General features: G+C 32.3%; 1 protein-coding gene across 1 annotated transcript; it reads right to left on the minus strand.

The window, feature by feature from the left end:
* Nucleotides 1-5,569: 5,569 nt before the first annotated feature.
* On the minus strand, nt 5,570-25,828 carry LOC132758854 (cleavage and polyadenylation specificity factor subunit 3-like). Its single transcript, XM_060750556.1, has 16 exons — nt 25,710-25,828; nt 21,191-21,254; nt 20,158-20,255; nt 17,691-17,819; nt 16,751-16,835; nt 16,118-16,210; nt 15,522-15,611; nt 13,082-13,232; nt 12,489-12,664; nt 11,460-11,618; nt 10,139-10,285; nt 9,608-9,760; nt 8,820-8,928; nt 7,923-8,207; nt 6,056-6,219; nt 5,570-5,724 (listed from the first exon to the last, which is right to left on the minus strand). Exons 1-16 carry the CDS (start codon nt 25,778-25,780, stop codon nt 5,575-5,577), a joined length of 2,124 nt encoding a protein of 707 aa, XP_060606539.1. The 5' UTR covers nt 25,781-25,828; the 3' UTR covers nt 5,570-5,574.
* Between the last annotated feature and the right edge of the window lie 627 nt (nt 25,829-26,455).

Raw genomic sequence — 26,455 nt, forward strand, 5'->3', positions numbered from 1 at the left:
ATCTTATATATATATCATATACATGTCATATATATATCACACTACATTATGTTATATCTTATACTTTTCATAAAAAGCGCCATTCTTATTGACTGATTAGAGATGTAAATGAGTTCAATAGAATCAGTTTTGTTCTCAACAATGAATTATGACCTCTTTATTTCACACTACCATTTTCTTGACATTTTGACGCAACTTTGTTACTTCAAGTACAATAAAGATTTGATACAGATTTTTGGACTCTGAAAATGAGGCCAAATGGAGTGTGATTTGCAATTAATATAGATTTTTTTGATCTGGAGCTGAAATTGTGGCCAAATGGAGTGTGATTTGCATTTGATGTAGATTTTTTTTGGACTCTGAAGATGAAATCAAAGCTAAATGGGATATGATATGCATTTGATATGGATTTTTTGGACTTGAGAAATTAAAACATGACTAAATTTGTAAGATTAGATTAAATGATGATTTCAATTGGAACATCAGTTTGTGCAAACACTGAAAGTTCATTGTTTACATTTTATAAGGTGTGAACTAATCATTAATACATCATGTTATATACCATCAAGCATTTTTTGTTTTGTATATTTTAAAATGTTGGGTAGTACCCATATACAAGGTAATTGTTTGTGATCGTTTAAAGGTATTATTGGTGTCACTATAGTGTTGACTTTATTGTATTTACATGAAATTGTGAAGTGTAATATTTACAACAAAAAATTTTGTCATTGGGCATATATAGAGGGATCAATATTGAGTTTGTAATTTACTCACTATAGTGTTGACTTAGTTGTATTTACATGAAATTGTGAAGTGTACAGTAATAATAATAAAAATGGTTGTAAATTTTCTAAAATTATGTCATTAGACATATATAGAGGGATCATTATTTAGTTCGCAGTTTACTTACATTAATTGTAAACTTACATGTACATGTTATTTCACTTAGAATTTTTGTTCTTAGCTAAAATGTTTTTTGTTTGCATTTAGTCTCTTGTTATTGATATTGTTCTGAAATCTGCGGCAGGTGATTACTTGGACATATGCTGATGAGATTTTTTTTATCATGATCACAATGAAAACTTCTTTTACATTTTGCTTTAAATTTATTTTATGGTAACCATAAATATTGTGGTTTTTTTTTCTTTCTTTGAAATGAAATCCATATCACTCCCAATATATTACTCTGTTGTCAATACCTAGAGATGCAGTTTTGTATGATAATTGGCAGGATTTCAAATATAATACCTAATAATACATAGAAGAATGTATAGATGTATAATTGTTTAATATTTTCATTTTCATTGCTTAAAGCTGCATGCCTCCAGATTCAAGATATTTTGCTAGAAATTTTGAAGTGTTCAGAATAATAAAAGTATTATCCAGTCTACAAATGAAATGTTTCAGTATATATATCTTTGTATATATATTTTCATTTAATTTAATGCATGTATCACATGCACAAATATGACCAATCAGAAAAAAAGCTGTATTATACTGGAGTGTGATCCGGAATGACTTAACTACCAAGGCCTATTAGAGTTATACTTGGGTAAGCGTTATAACTTGGAGCATGATAATGGGGTGGCAGTTTATGGTTATATTTCGCATAAAACCTGTAAAGAATCACATGTCTTGCAAATATTTCATACATTTATTTAACACTTAAAGTATATTCCTTAAGTCTGATATTTAGATTTTTTTCTCATAGGCATGTAGTTTTTAAAGACTGGAAGTTGTTTCACTCTGTTTTCTTGAATGCAAAGTCTGATTTATGTATTTCCTTACATATTTAAAAACTTTTATCCATTCCATGTTATGTCTTTCATGTGGTCATTTTAATACATGATCATGATGAATCTTTTGATATTTTAAATTTTACATTTCCATGAATTTACATTTAACTGTTAGAGGGATAGCAGTAATGTTGAATTGTCTAGGCCAACAGTCTAGGCGCCGGGCCAGCCTGCTTGCAATGCTACTTTAACCATTGCTATAAACCTACACAATCATAAGGAATGTGACAAAAAATGATTGCCATTTGTTATATTGACCAAAATAAATTATTTTTTGTTTATGTTATACATTTGTGGACATTAAGCATAATGAAAAGTGATATACAATATCTAAAATAACTGTAACAGTGAAAAATATATTTGACTGTGGCTGCAGATGGTTTCTGTACTGATCAGGGGAAGTAACTGCAGCGGGGAGTTTAAGCATCAACATACCTCTGCCAAGGCTTTATACGGTTGGCTGCTAAATGTTAATTAAAAACATAATGTACTGGCAAATACTAAATTCAATATAGAGATTTATATACATATATCTATTTATCATAACATTAAATTGTGTGCTAATTTTACTACCAATTCCATACAGATGTGTTCCAGGCTTTGTGAGCTTTATATATTAGTATTTTTTGTATATTTTGGAGGCTGTCTATTAATAACTTGATGTTTTTGCATAGTGACTAGTCTATATTATATATTAGTGTTTGTCCCTTCTGTTTCTTTCCATATAGATGTATAAATTAACTAAAATGTTACTTCAGTGTATATGGCATGTAAATGAACCACTTGTAAAGTAGCATTTTTGTGAAGAATAATACAAAAACAAGTATGTATGTTTTGTGTAAATGATCTAAATAAATAAGTATGTAAGTCTCATTAGATTGACAATGTGTTATGTACAACAAATTACCTTTTCCAGCTATGTTAGGCCTATAAGCCATTTTTAAACTCTACACAATTCATGTACCAATAAAGCAAATATATTAGTATAATGTACCAAGTTGCTGCATATTTCACAGGAAATGTTATGTTTCCACTGAAAGAAGAATTTTCCTGGGTCTAAGTTACATACCTGGTCATTCTGACAATATTTGTTTTTTATCCAGAGATTTTCTCTTTTTACAACTGGACAGTTTACTTTTTATAGCAAATTGGGTCAAATTCTTTCAACAGGGTGGCGAGCAGTGTGTCCATATACTGTGTCAGAGTGAAGATATTGCAAGCAGCCTGTCAAAGTTGCAAGTTTTGGACAAACAATGCTGCTTATGAAACCTTGAAAATAATGACATATGGTATGGCCACACAGAGCGCTCACTGATTAAATACTTTGTCTTAGTTTCTCAATATAAAAAATGTTGTGAATTTATAATTACATCAAACTTCATGCTACTGAGTTACAATATTTTGATACTTTTTTCTCTCGTTTTTTTTTTTTAAATCAAGCATATGAAATCTTTGAACATGAGGGTATATTTGTATATACATGTAAATAGTATGTTAAGATTTCTGCAACTTCGAGATGTGCTTATTAGTGAATATATTGGTATATATATTTATTTCTACTTAATTTTATTTTGAAATTGTTTTTATGTATATTTGACAGAGGGTGAAATTATGAAGGAATAATGAAAACGTTTTGAAAACCTGATAACTGTTTGTTTTTTTATCATAAATCCCTTCATGAAGTCAGTTGTACGGATAAAACCGGACTTGTTAACAGTACAGTAAGACACTGTTCCTGAATCCTTTACATTTACTGCCATCCTTCCCTCTCAAGTCTGTTTCAAAAGCCTTTTATTTTTGGTGTTTCTTTACAGTTTCCAAATAGTTACTCATTCGCCACATACTAAAACCCATCATTTTTGCGTTTTGTCAATAAAGTACAATTATAGATCTATTGATTAAGTGTTTTGTTTGCAAGTCAAAATACTTTGTTTACATTTTGCTACTTTTACCATAATTTCAGGCGATATGCATCCCAAATGTTCCAAGTCTTTTTTCTTTCTTTTTTAAAACATTAAAAAACACATCTTTGCACTTTTTCCACACAAGGAAAAATTCATTAATTTCCGAGGCATAATGTGCCTTTAATGGTTTAAAGCTATACTGGAGTATAATTATGTGTTGTTAGAATAGCTTTTTTTTAATCTTAATATAAATTATAGCAAAATACCTAAATAGGCAGAATGTTATTTGTAAATCTCAAATAAATCTGTATGTGCATGCATGAAATCATTGCTAAACATTCTATATAAATAGAAATTGAATATTTTATTAAGGAACGTTAATGCATGTTTAACAAAGATTAAGAAACTAAGTCTCCAGATATGACTAAGATTATTGAAACAATGTGATAGACCAGTTTTTTGGATTTCCATAGTATATTTCACCAGTTTAATATAACAAAATACCATTAAATCAGCAATGTCATTCTTTCTTTTCTATTGTAGGTTAACTGCTTATGATTTTTAAAGGCACAATATGCCTCAGATACAAATTTTTGGGGTTTTTTTTCTTTGAAAAAGATAAACATGCATTTTGTAATGTTTAATGATGTAACCATTTTAAATATTTATCACCTTTGGAAAGTAGTTAGTAATGAATGTAAAATTATTTGTCAAAAAAGTAGTGACATGTAAACAAAGTAATTATTTTGACTTCCATACACAATCGCTATAACTGAACTTATTTGCCATATAGCAACAGAAGTAAAGATGGTTCATGTAATAGACCAATTGATAACTTTTTGGAAATTATAACAGGACACCAAAAACAAAAACTTTTTTAGAAATAAAATAAAGGCATTCCTGGAGCTTAATGGGCCTTTAACACAATGAATATGATTTATGATAAAGTTACAAATGAAAATCCAAATGATGACTTTAATGAACGTAAAATAAACAAATCCAGTCCAGATCTTAGATTTAAATTCATTAGAAATTACATAATACACAGTTGAATACATTTTATATTACAAAATTTCCAAGACTTTAAGACGATTTATTTTGATATTTTTTATTCATCTTCAAAATATTTTGAAACCAATCTTTTACTATAAACATGAAATATATTTTAAACAATGTCACTACTTTTTTAAATGTTGGAGGACCAAGTATTAATATACCGTCATTTCTAACAGTTTATTAAAGTAGAATTATGCTCGTATTTTCATTGTCAAATTGAGCTAAAGTATAGATTTTAAAAGATTGGCTGTTATAATGGTGATTGACCAACAAGTGATATTGAAAAATGTTTAAGATAAAATATAAATCTGCCTTAAATATAAAAAGACTACCCACCCATTACACATTGAAAATAACAGGTAAATTACGATCCTTATTTTTAGAAACTTTCTTGGGGTCACTTGAGTTATTTGTTGTTCGTGCGAAGTAAATTATAAAATTGAAAAGAAATGACGGAAAAATGTAAACTTTTATGACTTTCGCTGGTTTACTCACTAAATACCCTTGAATGGGCTTAATGTCACTTGAATCATGTAAACCTTACATGAAACTATAGCACTAAAATAAACGCAGAGTGGCAAGCACTTGGACTACAAAATTTAAACATTTTACTGTCCCATTCATCAAAATTAAGCAAGTCCAACAGAAGCCGTCTCCAATTAGCACAGTGTACAGTAACATAAAATAAACTTTGTTACATGATGCTATTGATAACAAAACTGACGCATTCAATTTCCTAGTTTCTTTTATCTCTATCACTTCACTCCAGCAATAGTTAAATGTGTTGAAGTTTCAAGGCTTTTTTTCCCTTAAAATTTCTATGGCTTGACCCCGGCTGTAGGTAACTGTGATGAAGATGATGAGGGAACCAGACTGGACATTGGTTTTACTGGTGCGATGGCTTGATGTAATTTGGACACTGCTGTTTGTATCACTGAATGTAAATCACTGTCTTCACACTTGACATCCTGAAACCAAACAAGATTACAAATATAGTTCTATGTATGACACAATCCTGTCCTCGATAACTTTTAGAAAAATTTAAATAACTTATTGACAGCATATTAACATACATGTATGACAGGATATCTGTAACACTGATAAATGGTCCCAATAACTAAATTTTGTTGCATAAAAATACGGGCTTTATGTATTTCATACACATAAAAATCAATCCATCTGTAGGGGTAAATTCCTGTAACTGCTAGAAATGTCCCATGCAAGTACACTTCAACTACACAGTTACAGATCTTACAGTGAATATGGGTTTTAAATAAGCTGGTATTTGTAAAGACATACCATTGTTTCCACATTGACCAGTGCCACTTTATCATCGACTGTCACAGATATGTTGTTTCCTTTTATCAGTTTCCCGATACAGTCCTTGCCAAACATGTCCGTCAACATCTCAAGTAAACATTCCTGTATGTGACTTTTATCTACCTTGATAGCCTGTGGTACAACTGAAATACATAATTTAAAGAAATAGTTTATATCATTAGTTATATAGGTCTTTGACAGGTTATATGGCCTGATATAAATGGTTGTTTGCATATATAACCAAGCCACTAAAACAGGGATTTATTACAAACAACTGTTAACATATATGACCATATAACCTGTCGAAAATCTTGAAAACAATTTAAAAATACAGCAAACTTCCTTTATTTAAGAAAAAATAAATTAACTTCATAAATTAATAGCAACAATTTATATTTAATTGTCATGATTATCCAATGAAAAGCAATGCTACAAATATGAAGTATCATACAACACATTTATTAACAGCAGTTTAGTTTATACAGAATTTATTTTAGTTCGATTGTGTAGGAAGCTTTAAGCTTATAGATAACACTTTCAAATCCATTCATGAAATCAACCAGTAATGAGCAATGAGTAAAGTTTCTTGCTCAAGGAAGCAACGACTTGCCCCCAATGGGATTTGAGCCCATGTGGCTAGCGATTAAAAAATTACTAGTCTGATGTGTTAACCACCACCCATGCTGCCACAAACAGCAGTTTGTTAAAAGACATTAAGTAAATAAAATTCATCAAAGACCTTGATTGTTTTACTAACTAGCCGTTAACCCTTTCCCCCATGAGCATATTGTGAAAAATGGCCATTTTCACTGAAAAGCCTCCTGTTACAAGTTCAAACTGCTATGAAACTATGAAAAATGCTTCAATACTAATCAAACTTGGCACAAATGTTGACTGGACCATTGCCTTTGTAACGACATGCTCAGTCTTAAATTTCCTGTTACCATGGCAACGAGGGGACATCTCAAAATTGCCAAAAGTCACTTTTTTGCCTCGATTTTTGCCATCAAAATTTATTTCAAAGTGATGCAACTTCTCAAGGGATTGAGATAGAGTCAAAGGCTTTTCAGCGTCCGTTACACGTTACCTTATGATCGACCTGGGGTCATTTTAAGCCTCTCACAAGTCCAAAATTTTCTTGGCGATGAGGGGGACTCCGCCCCCCTTCAAACCCCCCAAACAGAAGGGGCCACATCCCCCTTATGGCAACCCCCTGATGTAATATTTGGATGGGGGACGGCGCCGAAAAAATGGTCACTTTTTTTAACAACATTTCTCAAACGAAAGACAGTGTTTGGGGCCTAAATAGGGCATTTTTTCACTGTTTGAGGCCTCAAAAAGGGGGGGGGGGGCAAAAAGCCGTCGAAACACGCTTATATAAGGGAAAAGGTTAAAAAGCTTATGAAAACATATAATATCCAGAATATGGCACTTTTGAAATGTTTTATTGGGCTCTCGAGTCTAAATATCCTGAAATTCAGGACTGGTCTAAAAAACTTTCACACATGTTCTATGACACAGAAAGTTCTTAAAATACAGAATTTATTGGAAAATGAAACCATTCTTATTGACATGGAATAACATTACAAGAGGATTGTTAATTTAAATTATTTCTGATTTAGCATTTAAGCACTTCATTCTCCATTTTTTACAATTAAAACATTTCTTTTTTTTTCTGAAAAAAACTGAGTGACCAAACGATATGAAACTTTGCATACAAGTTTTTGGTCCACAACTACATCAAATGTCAAATGTAATGTCAAAAAAATATTTCCTGTCATGCCAAAAAACGTCAATACACTCAATTTAAGTATCACTTTTGATCAATATAAGTATATATACCTACCTTTATGCCTTAATGGATCTGTTTCAGCCCTCAGAACTACCGTCACCACAGCATCGGCGTACATATCTGTTACTGGATTAGATAACCACTCTATTATAACAAGTTTATGTTCTAATATAACATTCACTGTTTTAAACACACGTAACACTGTCCTATCTTTCTGAGATTCAAACCTCTCTACGTCCCCGGCCAGCTGATTTAGGTAGTACTGTAACAACGCCTGGGTACCTGTGTACTTTATACTCAACCTTTGTGTGACTGTACTCATGGCTAAATCTGTGTAATCTGAAACAATGGTTCTATTATTAGTTATAAAGGTTTTTTTATAGGTTATATGGCCCTATATAAATGGTTGTTTGGAAAAAGTGGCTAAAATTAAATTGCTAACCATTTATATACGGTCATATAACCTTTCAGGAATATTTATATTAATATTTATACAAATTTATAGTACAGCAAACTTCTTTCTTTGTAAACTGACAGCAGGTGTGTTTATAAAACTATATAAATATCACAATTATCCAATGAAAAGCGAGGTTATAAACATGCAGTATTATAGACATCATTGGAAATGTTTTATATTAATCTATTTAAGTTGAAAATCAAAATTTTAGTGAACAAGTTGAATATCAAAATGTGTTTTAGTTGAATGTCAAAATTAATTTGAAGAGTTAAATGTCAAAGATGTGTTTACAAAGTTGAATATCAAAAATGTAAGATGACTTATAAAAGCATTTAAATAGTTAAATGTCAAAATTCAATTAAATTTAAGGAGTTGACTGTCAAAATAATTGAATATCAAAACTAATGAAATGGAATATTGAAAGCAATAAATGTTATCAATAATTCAAAGAACATAATGCTTGAAGCTTCTACGGTAATATTGCTTATACATACTAGAGAGATCTGATGGGTCCATTATATGGTAATTAAAGTTTCTTTTCACAAGTATTCCAGATATTTGATCTCCATCTTTTGGTTTCTGAGCTGCCAATTTTCCAACAACCTGAAATATGAAAAACATATTAAATTATTTCACTGAACATCTACAGACAAAGAACATTTAAAATATTTCTTACAAAAAAAACCAAATTGAATCTTACCAAATTTATCTTTATCTCACGTCAAAAGTGTAATTCTACTTACATAAATGTATCTCAGCTTGGTTATTTTTTCTCTTTAGACTGTAGTTATAAAGCGATGAATATATGGACTATTTAACCTTACCATTTTTCACCTCATAACTAAGACTAGTTCTACACAAACTAACCTATGCACCCATTTTGGCCATTTTCTCGCATGGGAAGTGTAGCTTCTTGAGACATGAATGTATGTTCTCACCCTGACCATCTTCTCGCCTCAAAAGTGTAGTTCTACAGGTATCAAAGTATGTACTAACCATGGCCATTTTCTCACCTTAGAACCATAGTTTCACATGTATGAACTATGTTCTTACCATGGCCATTTTCTTGCCTCAGAAGTGTTGTTCATTTAGACATAAATGTATGTACTACAGGTATCAAAGTATGAACTCACCTTGGCCATTTTCTCGCTTCGGGAGTATAGTTTTCAAGACATTACCTTGGCCATTTTCTCGCCACGGAAGTGTAGTTCTACAGGTACTCTCCTTGTCCATATTCTTGCCTGGGAAGTGTACTTTTACAGATATCAATGTATTTACTCACCTTTGCCATTTTCTCGCCTCGGAAGTGTAGTTCTACAGCAACTGTATTCCTGGGGTTATGCACCTGCATCTGGTATTCTGTATCATCCTCGTACTCTCTCAACAAGGCCGCCTTTAACCTCGCCATCTCATTCTGTTCACCGTGCACCAATACCTGAAATTAGTAGTTAGTCTATTTTTATCATAAGATCATGGAAATATTAATTGATCTGTGTTCCTTCAATCACTAATTATCAATTGAAAGTATTACTGACTGTATTCTTCTTAAAAATAAGTTGATAGATTGCTTGTGAATAATGTTTACATTCCTTTTCTATAATGTCATAGAGTAACATGAACTTTGTAGTTGTACTGAATGAAGTCATTGAAAAGCAAATCTAAAGCTGATATTGGAGAAAAAATGAGGCAATTTTATAGTAGGACAACCATGACACGCTTTTATCAAACAAAGCAATAAGTGATTACTGATACAAAATTAAAAACACTTGCTTATAAATATACTGCTACTTTGTGTAAGAAAAGGTCATCTTACCACATGTGGAGGTTTGAGTGTTCGTAGAAATCCACTAGTCTGTTTATAGTCGGTATGAGCAGAGAACGAGATATAATCTACGGAACATTTTAGAGGTAATTTCTGACCACCCATTGTCATGATCTCTTCTGGTTCTGATAATATCGTCTGCAGAAAAAATAAAACACAACAACTTGATATATATATATAGAAAACTAATTAATAAATCAAAACTTTTACAATGCCTTCCTTTATTTAAATTTTTTCAGTCACAAGTTGGTACCTTGTAGAAACACCAAACCATTTTTCCCTTAAGCTACAAGTAGCTGATTTGTTTGTTTGTTTCATTTTACACCTTTTTCCAACAGTATTTCAGTCATATAGGCGGGTAGTTTCCTAACCTTCGTTCCTGGAGTTACACCAGTACTAGACTACCTTCCTCCGCCCTAACAAAGCATCTACTGGGGATCGAACCCACGCCAGAGAGGTAACTGGATTAGAAGTCATCAACTCTAACTCCTCGACCACGGAGGCGGTACAAGTAGCTGGATATCTTCCTCCAATGAAACAATTCTACAGTTCCCGTAGCAAAGAAGTGAAAAAACAATTTATTTAAGGTTGATGATCTCAACTGCCCCTGCCCTAGTGACCCTTACTCATACTTTACATCTGAATTATGATACAATGTTAATAAAGAATAGATGCTGAAGATTTTATGTCAAAGTCTGCATAGAAATGACAAAAATCAAGATCACATCTGATCAAGCTTTAACAAAAAAGGTGTGTCATAAATCCTTCGCTTTAAATATACAATGATTCATAATCCTATTTTTCGTCCAAATTATTCATTTGTTATCAATTAAATCACGAGTTAAAATCGGCACAAACAAAATATAAATTTCATGTCATTCAATAGTGAGTAAAAGTCGACTGTACGTAAATCTAATTTATAGATGGAAAACTTGACATTTGGCATAACATGCAGCTTCTTTGAAAATTTATTAAGTGTCCCGTGACTGAAAAGGTATTGTCAAGTCATTTTATCTAGCAGGAGGACCTACAAATTCAACATCACATAAAATGCCACAAATTGTGTGAAAAAATCCCTAACACAATAATTCACAGGGTAGAAATATGGTCTTTAAAAAAGGCCACATTTTGCATTAAGCTTTACATAGACTGCAAATAGTTGTCCAGTTCTCAAGATCTTCATCTATATTTATTAGATAGATTTTTTTAATTTTTGCATATTTTGAGGTGTACAGAACTTAACATACACAGTATGACATACCTTAGCCAGTGTTCCCTCTACACAATATCTAACATACACTGTATGACATACCTTAGCCAGTGTTCCCTCTACACAATATCCAGCAATAATGACACCATTACGTTTATCTGTACACCAGTTTTCAAACAATTCTCTTGACAATCCACTCTGCATCATACCAGGTGATGCTAGCACTACTGACGGGCCTATATCCTCAAAATGCTCCATGCTCTATCCAATATAACACAAACAAATGTATATATCATAGTAACTGATGTTCAGGGTTACAAAATGCTGGCATAAATAAATGTATGCTTTGTTAAAACATGAGGTGATTTAAGAAGTTTTCTGTGATTTCTGTGTCACAATGAACCTATTAAAGATCATATGGAGACTTTCTAGCTTTACTAGTGGAGGAAGATGTCATGTGCCCCTCTGTAAATTGTTTCAGGCACAAGCAGGCAACAGAGTTTAACCATCGGTCTTCAGTAATCTAGCTGGTAAACTTCCTTACATAAAAGAATCTTTTATTCAAACCTATAGCAGCAAGAAGCAAGAGATTTGAACTCAGGGACCACAACCACATTGCCATGGATGCCCTATTTAAGTGACGTTATGTTCATTATGTACATATTGAGTGCACTGGAAAATGTCAAAATAACATTCCATTTTGCCATAATTGTGTTCATTTCTATATCTCAATATGCAAAAATAATCAACAATCCCAAATTTTTTATAAATATTGTTCAAAATGTATTAGTAACATTCAATTTTTAAAATAGAGTGGGGCCGTCTATTTAGAATTAAGGTAGCTTTAATATTTTATCCTAAACATTTATCGGTTATTTGTCAATCACGAAAGTGACTCCTTCGAAATACATTACAAATTCAACTCGACATCAAAAAACTGAGCATATTGTCACTTTACTGATATCCCAGTTGGATTATGTACAATTTTTTTTTCAAAAAGAAAATTGAATAAGAACATTAAGCAAAGTGATAATACAAATAGGTTAATGTAATGTACTCCAATTCCTTAATCCATGTAAATTAAAAAGAGTTATCATATGAGAATTAAAATTGCATGTATATAACAATTACCTTCAGATTTGAAATATGTTTGAATACAAACGGGTTGCTTATTGATATTTGTTTCTTGATTTTATCGTTCATGGCATTCACATAGGTCTGGTACACACTCATACATTTCTTTGCAAGGGACGATGCATAATATATCGGCACATCGTGTAACTCTGGATGATTGGTCCAATACTCATCTGAAAAATATTTACAGAACTTCTATACATGTTATACAAAGCTAAACATATGGCTAAGAAAACTTATAGAAATTATATACTAGTATGGAAGCATGTTCAGTTTTCAATATTCCTGAACTTTTCAGCCAAAATGCAAAAGACTTGTTACTCTAACAATTGGCTCTGAAATGACATACATATAATTTCTCATTATCAGATATTATAAAATTGTCCAAGCTACTCAATACAGATAGCTGTCCTTTTTAACATCATGGGTAAACTTTAATTATAAAAACAATCATATAGGAAGACAGGTCTGTATATAAAATATCATTATTCCCCCATTCTGAGATTCAGTCTGATCTTATTTTCAAATTGATATAGATATATAATATACTGTATATAGTACTTTTTGAACATGGTATATATCATAGTTACCTAGAATAAGCAGGAGTTCCTGAGCTCTTCCAAGAGCAAACACTGGTATAAGACATCGCCCTCCACGTGTAACTATATCATGTACGAGCCCTGTAAATCTTGTCTCTCTATCTTCTCTATCTTCATGTATATGTGTACCATATGTGGACTCCTAAATTATTTCATTTTTACATTAAATACATGTAAATTTTTTTGGCAACATTAAACAAAAGTATCAGGAAAAGCAAGTTATTGAAAGACAGCAATTATTAAAATGAATTTATCTTTGATTTTACCCCTAAACTGGAAAATTCCCTAGTAACATTTCTGGGAATAACCAGTACTGGAGTAATACAAAGAAACACTGGTAGAGCTTGAATCTGATGACTATTTTATATGTAGTGGAATATATCCAGTTACCCTAAGTTTCCTCAATGTTTATTATTCAAGGGCAAAAAATATGAGTCATTAAAGGAGCTTCATTGAAGGCAAAAAGCCTTAAAACTTTAAATTTGAAATTCTTATATAGATCAAGCGAAATACTTAAAATGGAAAAGTATGTAAAGGATGATAGAATTTATTCAGAATTAAATTGAATATTGATTTTTTTTGTATGATTTTTAGCTAGTTTCGAGTGAAAATGATTGCAATTCTTTTTTTATTTTTCCTTCATTCTGCACCATAAAAATTATTAACCTGGAAAAATTTGCATCCAAGATATTTGTAAAGACCTGCCTCAAATGGTATGTAATACTTGGGGAAAAAATATTTCAAGTTTTGTCATGACAGAAACCCTCAGTGGAGTCCCTTTAATATTCCAAAAACTAGCTGGCTAGCCTAAGAATTTCAATATCTTTAGCAGAATTCACATCAACAACTGAAAGCAAGACGTTTGAACAAAGCATGTCAGCCACTGAAGTCACCCATGTTTCATTTTAATTAAGGCTATGGGACAAAAGTTTATTACATTGAATATTAAAATCATAAAAAAAATACTAGTTTATCACATACCCATGCCGATTTTGCGACCCCGTGGTATTGCACAGCCATGCATATCTTTTGACTTGATAGAATATTGAATTTGTTTAAGTTTATTACTGAATTTAATGAACTCATTGAAAAAATATTAAGCTTGCCAGAGGCTCGCTTAATATGACTTTATTCAACTCGTTCAATAAATTCAGTATTAAACTTACACTCATTCAATATCCCCTGTAATAGTTTGAAATCATTTTCCAAATTCAAAATTTTCATATCTTTTACTATTTATCTCAAATTCTGTATCAATGGCCCAATTTTGATAGAAACGACCTGCTAAAACAAGGCTCAGGTAAGCAGTGTATATATTACTTGAGTGAAACTAAAAAAGTGTTGGAGCACCCAACTAAACTAGTATTCCAGTGTATACTGCAAAATGCGCTTGAATGATTCATTTCATAACTCTAGCCTTTTCACCCAATGGAATGAACTTTAGAATGTTTAATTCATCTCATCACACCAATTTATATAAGATAAAGAATGAACTAGAAATGTGTCCATAGGACACGGATGCCCCCACACGCCACTGTTCTGTCAATCTTAAGACTCTAGGTCAAATATTTTTTGGACAACATGTGCCACAAGTTGAAAACTAAAAATCAACAAAGGGCCATAATTCTCTTAAATTTGGTCGCCGCAAAAATTCCTTTTGTTTAAAACCATCTACACATTAAGGTTGTTCATCCCTGGAAGTTTAAGCAAAATTTGCCATCCGGTTTAAGAGGAGTTGCTGCGTTCACAAAATTTCTACAGAGTATATAGTGAAAAAATCAACATAGGGCCATAATTCTGTTAAATTTGGTCGCAGCGAAAATTCCTTCCTTTACTAACATCTACACATTAAGGTTGTTCATCCCTGGAAGTTTAAGCAAAATCTGCCATCCGGTTTAAGAGAAGTTGCGTTCACTAAATTTCTACATAGTATATAGTGAAAAATCAACAAAGGGCCATAATTCTGTTAAATTTGGTCGCATCGAAAATTCCTTCCTTTACTACCATCTTCACATTAGGGTTGTTCATCCCTGGAAGTTTAAGCAAAATCTGCCATCTGGTTTAAGAGGAGTAGCGCTCACAAAATTTCTACAGAGTATATAGTGAAAAAATCAACAAAGGGCCATAATTCTATTAAATTTGGTCGCAGCAAAAATTCCTTCCTTTAATACCATCTACACATTAAGGTTGTTCATCCCTGAAAGTTTAAGCAAAATCTGCTATCTGGTTTAAGAGGAGTTGCGTTCACAAGATTTCGGGATGTACGGACGGACGGACAAGTGCAACGCTATATGCTCCCACTTTGTGGGGGCATAAAAATGTAAGAAATTGACAAAAAAAAGCTATATTTTTCTGATATGAGATCATGATTTCTGCAAGCGTCTATAGGTACTGCTCCAACACTGTGGTGAGTTAAATAGGTTTTACTTACTGTTATAACAACATCCGGGTGTACATTAGGTATTTCAGCTGAACATAAATGTCTGTCTTCCTGACATGAAAAATCCCCCGTATATAATACCTGAAAATATCCAGTAGAATATTCCCTTTACTTTAAATTAAACAACTTACATGATCAACTTACTAAATAGCACAATCTACATTTTGTAAGATGTTTAAAGCAAGAAGAATGTAAAATGTATTTGTATACTGTAAATGACCTCGTCCCTAATGTGTTGACATATAACAGAGTTGCAGTGAGATCTCATAAATGATTAAAATCTGACCTTCAAGGTATTGGTCATTTAAAAGTACAAGGTCCTATTTCAGTAATGTATGTCATCTCAAGGTTCAGTATGTCATTAAGTATGCAAAGTTTACAAATGATGGTTCTAATTAATAGAATGAGAATGTTTTCACAATTATTACAGATGTCTATTCACAGGCAACACAAAAATATTTTCTCCCTTCCAACACCTGAAATTTATTAATTAATTTTAGCACATAAGTTACAGCACAATAGTAAACCTAGTTAAATATGAACTTTTCATAAGTTAACTTAAAAAAAAATCAAACAGTAGAATTTACCTTTACACCAGCAATTTCGATCATAAACATGGCAGCCCCTAACACATGACCAGCAGTGTAGCACCAAAACTTCACACCTCCAACATCTACTTCCTGTAAATTAGATTAACATTTTACATAATGCTGTTAAAATTTTCAAGTTTTCATATTATTTTCAACACTATTTAAACAGAGCAATAATGCTAAAATCAATTGCTGTCCTCAACTTGATATATTTAGAAAAATTACAAGAAAGGAAAAACAAAAAGTTTTGTAGTACAGATTTATAAACTTAGGAACATTCTATAGGTATCAAGAAAGACGGCATTGCCCAATGCAATGTTGGTATAACAAAATGCAAGACTCTTCTGCATTGTCAACTCCAATAATCTCTTTTAATTTATGATAATATAAAACATATATTATTTCATTATTAAATTTCAAATAATTCTTTCCCCCATTTTGAAGGTGTACTAAACATTTAGCTACAGAGGCATTCTGCAATGAGGCAATATTTTTAATTGGTAAAAAAAACAGTCTAAAACCCAGAACCAAGGACTGTCCTAATGCATATTGACAGATTCACATGGCCCATTACACATTTCTGGAACATATCCATATGCCTAAGACAATTATAAAGGGAGATAAGTGTACCTGGTGAAAGTTGATAGTTTCTATTTTGTCCATACTGTTTTCTATATCTTTATCTGTATAAAGCATGTCATCTGTTCCTATATTACTGAAAACAAATATAGTAATCTCAGAATTAGAGTCAAACAATGCATGATATAGTATCTTAAAGGCACATTATGCCTAAGAAACCAATATTTTTTCCTTCTTTAGAAAGGGCTTACATAAGTTTTATAGCGATTAAATAATGATTTTATAGCATTTAAGTGGCTGATCACATGAAGAAATTATTTGTTATTAAAGTAGAAAATGCAAACAAAGTAGTATTTTGACTACCATACAAAATATTCAAGTACTACAAGAGCACTAATTGCCAAAAGGCAATAAAAGCATGACATGGTTTAGGTATTTGGCAAATGAGTGACCTTTTGGAATATATAACAGATCACCAAAAATAAGAAAAAGTTCGAAGCAATAAAAAAAGCATTTCTGAGGCATGAAGGACCTTTAAAGGAAAAAATAATGAGAAATATTTAAGCCCACAGTCCATACAAACAACCTGATATAATTATGTTTCATTGTTAGTTTAATTGAGTGTGAAATAAATTTTGTTTCCCAAAATTTGACTTAGAATCTAAGATTTTTACACATTTTCATGTATGATTGTATTTTTAACTACCCTGTTTAGTTCTTCTTAAAAATTCATCAATTCATAACAAAAAGATAATGCATCTTCAAGAAAATCGTGCACTGATGTAAATGAACACAACTAAGCTTAAACATTGATTCCCTAGTTCTGTGGTCAAATTTTGTATCCACAGTTTTCAAGGAAGCTATGCACACCAAAGTAAGTAATTCTTTTTTCTTTTTCTTCTTCTTAACTATCAAAGCATTCAGTTACATTTAAAAGTTGAAATTTCAAATGTACTAAAATAAAAAGTTCCAACTCAACTACAACTCTCACCTGACTTTAACATAATCTGAGAGAAGCCATCTATAAATAGCTTTTGAAGCATGAGTCATAAAACATCGACCTTTGAACCCTGTCTTTTCCAGGAAATATGGCAGGCCTCCACAATGGTCCAAATGAAAGCTGGAATGAACAAGAGGGCCATGATGGCCCTAGATCGCTCACCTGAATTATCAAACTCATCCAAACAATTACCTAGACAAGCATTCTGACCAAGTCTCATGACAGGTGAGTCAAAAATGTGACCACTACAGTGTTAACAAGGATTATCCATATTTGAGCAGTGCGACCTAGTTTTTTACCCAGGTGACACATATTCAAACTTGACCTAGAAATCATCAAAACAAACTTTCAGACCAATTTCCAGGATACTTGGATCAAAACAGTAGCAACTAGAGTGTTAACAAGATTTTTCTATTTTTAGCTCCGGTGACCTAGTTTCACATGCGATTTCGAACTCATCCAAGCAATTACCTAGACAAACATCCTGACCAAGTTTGATGATAATTGAGTCGAAAATGTGACCACTAGAATGTTAACAAGGTTTTTCCATATTTGGGCGGTGTGACCTAGTTTTTCATCCAAGATGACCCATGTTCGATCTTGACTTAGAAATCATCAAAAACAAACTTTCAGACCAATTAAACAGAATATTTGGATCACAACAGTAGCCACTAGAGTGTTAACAAGATTTTTTCTATTTTTAGCTCCTGTGACCTAGTTTTTCATCCGAAATGTCCCATGTTCGATTTATTCCATGCAATGACCTAGACAAGTTTCCTGACCAAGTTTGATGACAATTGAGTCAAAATTGTGACCACTAGAGTGTTAACAAGGTTTTTCTATTTTTAGCTCCTGTGACCTAGTTTTTCATCCGAGATGATCCATGTTCGAACTCATCCGAGCTATCACCTAGACAAGCATCTTGATCAAGTTTGATGATGATTGATGCAAAAATGTGACCGCTAAAGTGTTAACAAGGTTTTTCTATTTTTAGCTCTGGTGACCTACTTTTTCATCCGAGATGACCCATGTTCGAACTCATCCAAGCTATCAACTAGATAAGCATCCTGACCAAGTTTGATGATGATTGATGCAAAAATGTGACCACTAGAGTGTTCACAAGGTTTTTCTATTTATAGCTCCGGTGACCTAGTTTTTCATCCGAGATGACCCATATTCGAACTCATCCGAGCTATTATCTAAACAAGCATCCTGACAAAGTTTGATGATGATTGGGTCAAAAATGTGACCACTAGAGTGTTCACAAGGTTTTTCTATTTTTAGCTCCTGTGACCTAGTTTTTCATCAGAGATGACCCATGTTCGAACTCATCCAAGCAATTGACTAGACAAGCATTCTGACCAAGTTTGATGATGATTGGTTCAAAAATGTGACCACTAGAGTGTTCACAAGGTTTTTCTATTTATAGCTCCTGTGACCTACTTTTTCATCCGAGATGACCCATGTTCGAACTCATCCAAGCTATCACCTAGACAAACATCCTGACCAAGTTTGATGATGATTGGGTCAAAAATGTGACCTCTAGAGTGTTCACAAGGTTTTTCTATTTTTAGCTCTTGTGACCTAGTTTTTCATCCGAGATGACCCATGTTCGAACTCATCCGAGCTTTCAACTAGATAAGCATCCTGACCAAGTTTGATGATGATTGCGGCAAAAATGCGACCGCTAGAGTGTTCACAAGTAATTGTGGACGGCCGGACGGACGACGGACGACGGACGACGGACATTCACCGATCCTAAAAGCTCACCCTGAGCAAGCTCAGGTGAGCTAAAAAGAAAATTAACATATTGTTGTTTTAATGTTTTTGGGTTGTTGTTTTTTTAATGTAGTATGTATATAGCTTTACATTTACATGTTTTAAACACTGTCTTTTCATATCAAATCTGCATTACTACAGAAAACAAGAAAACAACAAAAATACATGCACAATTTCAAAAATAGCAAATAAAGTGTTGGCCATTAAAGCTATTAGAAAACAAAAATTTTGTCAAATGGAGCATGCAATATAACAAGAATAGATAAAGTCCAATCAATCACATACATGTACAATGTATTAACTTTTGAAAAATAATTCGTTGCTCCAGATATCATTAGGTAATTTTTCAAGGCTTTAGAAAACTTTCATTACAAACAAACCTGATCTACATATTGAATTATTCTAATAGCTCTCACAATAGGTGCACTCCAGTGAAAAATTAACTTAACTTTACCTTAAATATTTCTTTTAAAGGCACATTATGCCTCAGAAACTAACGCAATATAAAGTAGGCTAATAAAAGTGTTATCCGTTTTTTTCTTGCTCACCCTGGGACCTACAAAAATAACATCTCAGTTCACTTAAAAATCTTAACTTAGTAAGAGCCATGACATTAGCACCTGTAGCATTTTGCCTGTTTAATTCCAGAAATATTTGTTTGTAATCAATGATTACTTACTGACTAACAAGAATGAGGTCAATCTCTTCTAGGTCTACAAAGTCAAGAAAAGGCAGTGATGCAAAGCCATTTAATCCCGGATGAATACCACAGTCGAGCTGAAAATATCATACAATATACTTACTTAAAGGCAATAAAAAATTTCTCAATGACTTGAAATTGATTTAGATGCTTTCTCAAGATTTATAAAATTTATAATTATGCTATAGGAAATCTTTTGTTTTGGAACTTAAATAATTCAGCTTGTCTTAATTCATTGTTTCTTCATTTAACTGACTGTAATATTTAAAGTCATTGTACATAAAATATTATAGCCATATTTTCACTAATAGTAAATATATGTGTCATACTTGGGCAATTCTTGGGTATTTTGTGCTACACTAATATTTTAATTTTAAGTACATTGACAATTAGCATGGATCTGGAGCAGTGTTTTTTTTCTCACTTTTTGGGGAAGGAGGTCCGTGCCGTTTGGAGGGGGACAAATGCAAAAGGAGGGGGAATTTTATTTCTTCACAAATGAAGAAACAGAAACGAATCCAATGCATATTTTAATACATCACTTACCACTGTAAGATTTACTTTTGTTTGACATTGTTTTCTTTCCAGTGAGTAGAAAAGGGGAACAACTCTTGCAACACAAGTTTAAAATACGTCGCTTTTTCTTAATATACGGATCTAAAATATTGACAGCAGAATTTAAAGAGTCACATGTTAAACTTGTTGGGACGCCGTGAGTAGCTCCCCTTACATACCCGGGAACAATTTGTAAACAACTTTGCTTAAGAGTAAGTCTTACAGGCGTAATATAAATCATTTTTCGGCAGTTATACGCAAAAACAATGATATCCATTGCAGGCAAATTTTGGCTGCCATATGAGGGGGAAATTTCGGCTTTTAGAGGGGAAAAAAACATACTATTTTGAGGGGGGAATGGGGCCGAATTTCACCGAATATTTTGGTGAAAAAAAACACTGTGGAGGCATACTGCTTTAAATAAAAAAGCAAGAAACCTGCATGTTAGAGATCTCACCATAATTTTCTTTCCCTTGAATTCCAACAAGTGACAAGACCGACCAACTTCTTGTCCAGCACCTCTGGAAACATAATAGAATACAAAGTAGTTAGTACGAAATATAATGAAAAAACTCCTAAATTAATTTCAATAACTTTTGTTTGCTTTTCTGGAAGCCAATTTCACACATATTTTAAGTTGTATCTTGGTTGTCGATCTACCTAGCCTGCTCCTCTGGATAACTACCCTGTAATTACAATTCCTTAACAAGTGACTGACAACTTGACCCCCACATGATTTCTGAATCAATGGTGAAAAACATATGACCATTTTTTTCCATGTCTGAGATCAATTGTCACAGAGAAATTATGCCTTTTTCAAGGACTGAACATTCAAATATGATGCTCTCCCTAATGAATGTTAAGCTTTGAACTTAGTCCTTTGCTTTTTTGACATTTTTACTTCTTGGCAAAATGTCATATATATTGTAATTGCTAAAAAACACATAGCATGTTCCGCAAGAAAAACTGCTGCTACGCGTTTAAGAGCAAAAAACTATTAGACATCAGGCTTGACCCACATAAACTATAACAAGCCTGTAACTTTTGATCAAGCAGCAGTTAAAGCAGTGATAACTGATATATATATATATGAGTAGATCTACTTTGAAATTCAATAGATTTCTAAATTCAAACACGGATTTATATTACAAGGATCGGACACTTTCGTTTAGCTTAAAGTCCCGTCGCGCGCATGCGCGGAATCGGATAAAGGTGGACAGAATGAGATGGCGGAACGTGCGGAGTACGAAATATGACAGATTTTCACCGGAGTATGTGGTGTTTTTGCAGCTTTGTGAAAAATTATACACATATGAATGTATTGATACAGTATTATTTTGTGTCGCTTAAGTATTATTATATGAAAATATGCTGATAGAACGCTGCAACGCTTAGTTAAAAAGTACCTAATTTAAAAAATATTCGCCTATTGTTTAGGCATACTCTCTACACTTCGCCGCCCTTTTACTTCAAGCACGAATTATTACCGCGATTCAGAATAAGATAATTATTTTTTACATGGTTTAATGATGGCATTGCAAAAAAAACGTTTCTTGATTGCTAAAAAACTTTTAAAGAAATTCATGTTTGAAATGTGTCTTTATTTCTGTGAATTATTTCCAAATGATTTGTACATTTTTTATTTGATTACCTGTATATTAGTATAAATATAGTAAATATTCTACTATTAAGTGTATTAAATATATTTTCGGATCATTCTAGACAAGCATTCCTATATAGATGAATTCATTAGATTGGCAAGGAAGAAACTTTTATTGGCATAGAGAGCAGCTGTTTTATAATATTATTTTTTATTTTGAAACATAATTTTTTCAAAGATATCCTAAACAATTCACGTCAAATGATTTATTTATCACATGTTTATTTTCATCATTTTTCAGAGAAAGGACTATACAAATTTAGTTGTATATTTTCAATTTCATTTATAAATGTTAATAAAGAAAATAGATTTACATTGTGTTTATATATATCCTCTTCAGAATCATTTTCTTACCACATATGCCATGAACTGTAGTTAAAGACCGCGCATATACAAAATATACATTCAAATTATATTTGTTTTTGAAGATTTGAGTGTTGCAATTATCACATGTAACCTGGTAATGAAAGTTTGGAAATAAAGTTTTTTAATTATCACTTACCCCCCTTCAAAAGTAATTAAACTTGAAAGAAGTTTAAGCGATGTGTAAAAAATAATCAACAGTTACTTTTATTTCGCAAAATACTGACTCAAACTGTAAAGATTTTTATTGTTTTTCTAGCGTTACATTAAAAAGTATAATAAATATCTTTCTACAGGCATTCAAATAAAAAGAATAATTAAAATATACGGATTAAAATATACGAGTGACATTAAAAAGGCCGGAATCGAGACAGCCACACGAGAGAACTTTACTGTTACGATGATTGTCTACTTCACTGCACCGACATTTGAAAACAGATTTACAAAAAATAATAATGATATAAATGATGAATGAAATTTAAATATTCTATGAATATGGCAATATTGACAATCTCGGCAATATTTTGTACTAAAAAATGAATAAATTTTCTTCACGTGTAACAGGGCTCATCCTGGGGGGAAATTTTAGGGAGAAGTGACTTCCTCGCGAAAATTAGGGAGTACGGAAACAACCCAATGTGTATGCATTAACATGCATGGCTATACATCCTTTAATTATAATATAAACACAATTAACATCACATATAATATTTCTACAGTTTATTAATTAATAGTAGTATTAATTAATAGTAGTATTAATTAATAGTAGTATTAATAAATAGTAGATTAATTAATAGTAGATCTGGCAATTGCATCTAAATGTTTTTGAGCAGCAAATATGAATAAAAAAAATAATCTATTGATCAGCTATTTATAAGCTTTCTCTAAATATGTGTTTATATACTTTCATGTAGATTTGTTGATAATAATGTGTAAGAAAAGATATGATGATAAAATCAATTTTATATTTTTTACTTTCCTCACTTTTTATAGAAGACGAGGTCACATTGGATATTGATTAATAATATCTGTTCTATTCTGTTCTGGTGACAGAAATTTCTTTCAAGTACTTGAATGGTGTATTGTCACATTTATATGCATATAATTATGCTTATAAAACAATTTTCAAACATCAAAGAATATGTAAAATATGTGCTGCAAACATTTGTGCACATTATATTTGATCACTAAAATTACATACATTCATTTCTTATTGAAAAATTTGACTGAGAAATTGTAGAAAATTAATTTCTAATTACCTCCCTTTATTTTCATGAAATGTTAATTTCGGTAATATCTTTATAAGTAATTCTTATTTACGACATTAAAACAAATATATATATTGAAACAAAAAGAACACTTCTTTCCTGACAAATTTTGTTGTTATATACGTTACATGATATACGACCGGGATGTCGTGACCACGTGCGTAAACTGTGTCAAATTTGGCATTTCTACACTGTCTACAGCATACCAATCGCAAGATTTTTGCGAATTGGCTTTCTTAAATTTTCGCGTAGGTGTAACTATCAGAATCAGTAACTTTCTTAAGTTGCTCGGTTTCGGCATTTCGCCTTGTAGCCATAACGTGAGCGACAGAACAATTTTACAGTAAAAATGTTAACAGACTGAAATCATTCAAAACTATGATTAAGTTTTTAATCCGGTCGCTGATCATTAATGAAATTGATTATTTTTAATTGACGATAGCCGTGAAAAGTCCATTGCACATCGCCTTTACTCGGGTTAAAAACCCACCATCGAAGTGCATCGTGTATATCAATTAGGGAAGATTGCACGTGTTTAGATAATCGGGAAAAAACAATCTATAATTATTTCCAAATCCCGTATTAAACTCGCAAAACTATCACACAATTATACCGTTTCGGGTCGATGCTCTCATTATTTACTGTTTAGAGTAGGCGGTCTATCGCTTTGCTTACAGGTAGAAGGGTAGTATAAAGCGACGCTGTGATTGGATAATGATAATTAGCGGTCGTCATATGGGCGGATACAATCTCTGCTCTTTACATCGCTAAGTAATTACTATTTGGGAATTAAGATTTTATCGGCGATGTTGACTTCTCTTTGATCAATCGGGAGAGCGAAATTGGAATATACACGGCGAAGTTATCGCCTGAATCGCCCTTCCGGATGAGCCCTGGTGTAAAGGCCGCAATACATTACCCGTAAAACAATTGTGTGTTAATAAATTTGACTACATAACCCAACAAATCTTAAATATTGCATCTTTGATCATCTGTGAATAACTTACATCGGCTTCTTTTTTGTTTTGAAACTGAAAGTATTATGGTACCGTAATAATAAATTTCAAATACCTGCTTTTTATATAAAAAAATGTAAATTTACCGCGGATTTCGTCAAGTTAATTTTTTAACCGTCGTTGCGGACAGATAAACTGTACCTTTAAAAAATAAATTAGATATTTGAATTAACCAAGTATTTTTCTTCAAAATAAACTTTAAATTTACAAAATCGGATAATAAATGAAAAAGCTATATGGTATTTTGTAAAGTAGGTATCCGTTGCGAACGGGCATTTACGCTTCGCGCCAGTAAATTATCGATCGATGTACCTTTATCGGGTGCACGACAAGATATTTAAGCATTTATATAGGGTTAACTGGGAGTGTCCGATCCCTGTAATATAAATCCGTGATTCAAATTATTTTATTTTATGATTTTTTTTAAATTGTAAAATACTAGATAATTCCTTGGTCTTGCGTTTTCTATCAAATGTGATTATGAATCAAATAAACATACAGCTGTACACATACATAACTTTTTGTTTTAATTTCAAGACTCTTTCAAAATAATCTTAACATCGCGAAATTATGTTACAAACCCGAACAAAACAAAATGAATTAAATAATTTCTTTCTTTGATAAAATATAATTATATACTGGGTACAAATCTATAAAAAAATATCTAACAGTGGTCGAATCAGGAGCTGATCGCTTTCTTCTGACGGAACTTGCGAATCCGGTTTTCTTTTTGACGCCATTTTGTTGTTGTTGTCTGCCTTTTGGTAGCATACTGCTATTTATTTTCTCATTAGGTCATAGAACTCTATGGGTTTTGTCATTCATCGCCCATTGCACTATGTGTCTATGATATTCCAGTTGTCACATTTACTTTTCAGTTCAAACCTGGGACATACGATAATCGTATATCCCAGTTCAAACTGACCGTTATAATTTTCCTGACATACTTTATATTATTCATATGACAAGTTCAATTAAACATTTTTCTTTTAAATTGAAAATTCATACTCATTCCCAAATATGTTATGGTCTTGCGTGTTACCTTCCTACATCTCCCCATCACTACTGTTTGTTTGATTGGGATTTACGTCACATCGCAACGGTATAGGTCATATGGCGACATTCCAGCTTTACTGGTGGAGGAAGAGCTCAGGTTCCCTTCGGTGCCTTATTTCAGTCACGAACAGCCAACTGTATGAGTATAGAACCACCAACGTCCGTTAAGCTAGCTGGATAGCTTCCTCACATGAAAGAATGCAAAGTCCCTTTCGGGATTTGTACCCATAGCCGTGAGGGATAAGTGGTTTGAAGTCAAAGACCTTAACCACTCGGCCACGGACGCCCCGAGTACCCCCCCCCCCCTTCCACCACTCACAACTGCATGGGCAGATCAAAATGTGATGGTTTAATTTTAT

The sequence above is a fragment of the Ruditapes philippinarum genome, unplaced genomic scaffold (assembly GCF_026571515.1).
Source record: "Ruditapes philippinarum isolate M1 unplaced genomic scaffold, ASM2657151v2 ctg1440_1_1_1_1, whole genome shotgun sequence".
Lineage (NCBI taxonomy): Eukaryota > Metazoa > Mollusca > Bivalvia > Venerida > Veneridae > Ruditapes > Ruditapes philippinarum.

Coding starts and splice junctions, on each gene's coding strand:
- LOC132758854 (XM_060750556.1), bottom strand. CDS start 25,780: ATGGCGTCAAAAAGAAAACCGGATTCGCAAGTTCCGTCAGAAGAAAGC. Junction 17,820..20,157: donor GACCTCATTCTTGTTAGTCA/GTAAGTAATCAT, acceptor TGTTCATTCCAG/CTTTCATTTGGACCATTGTG. Junction 5,725..6,055: donor TGGTCAATGTGGAAACAATG/GTATGTCTTTAC, acceptor GTTTGGTTTCAG/GATGTCAAGTGTGAAGACAG.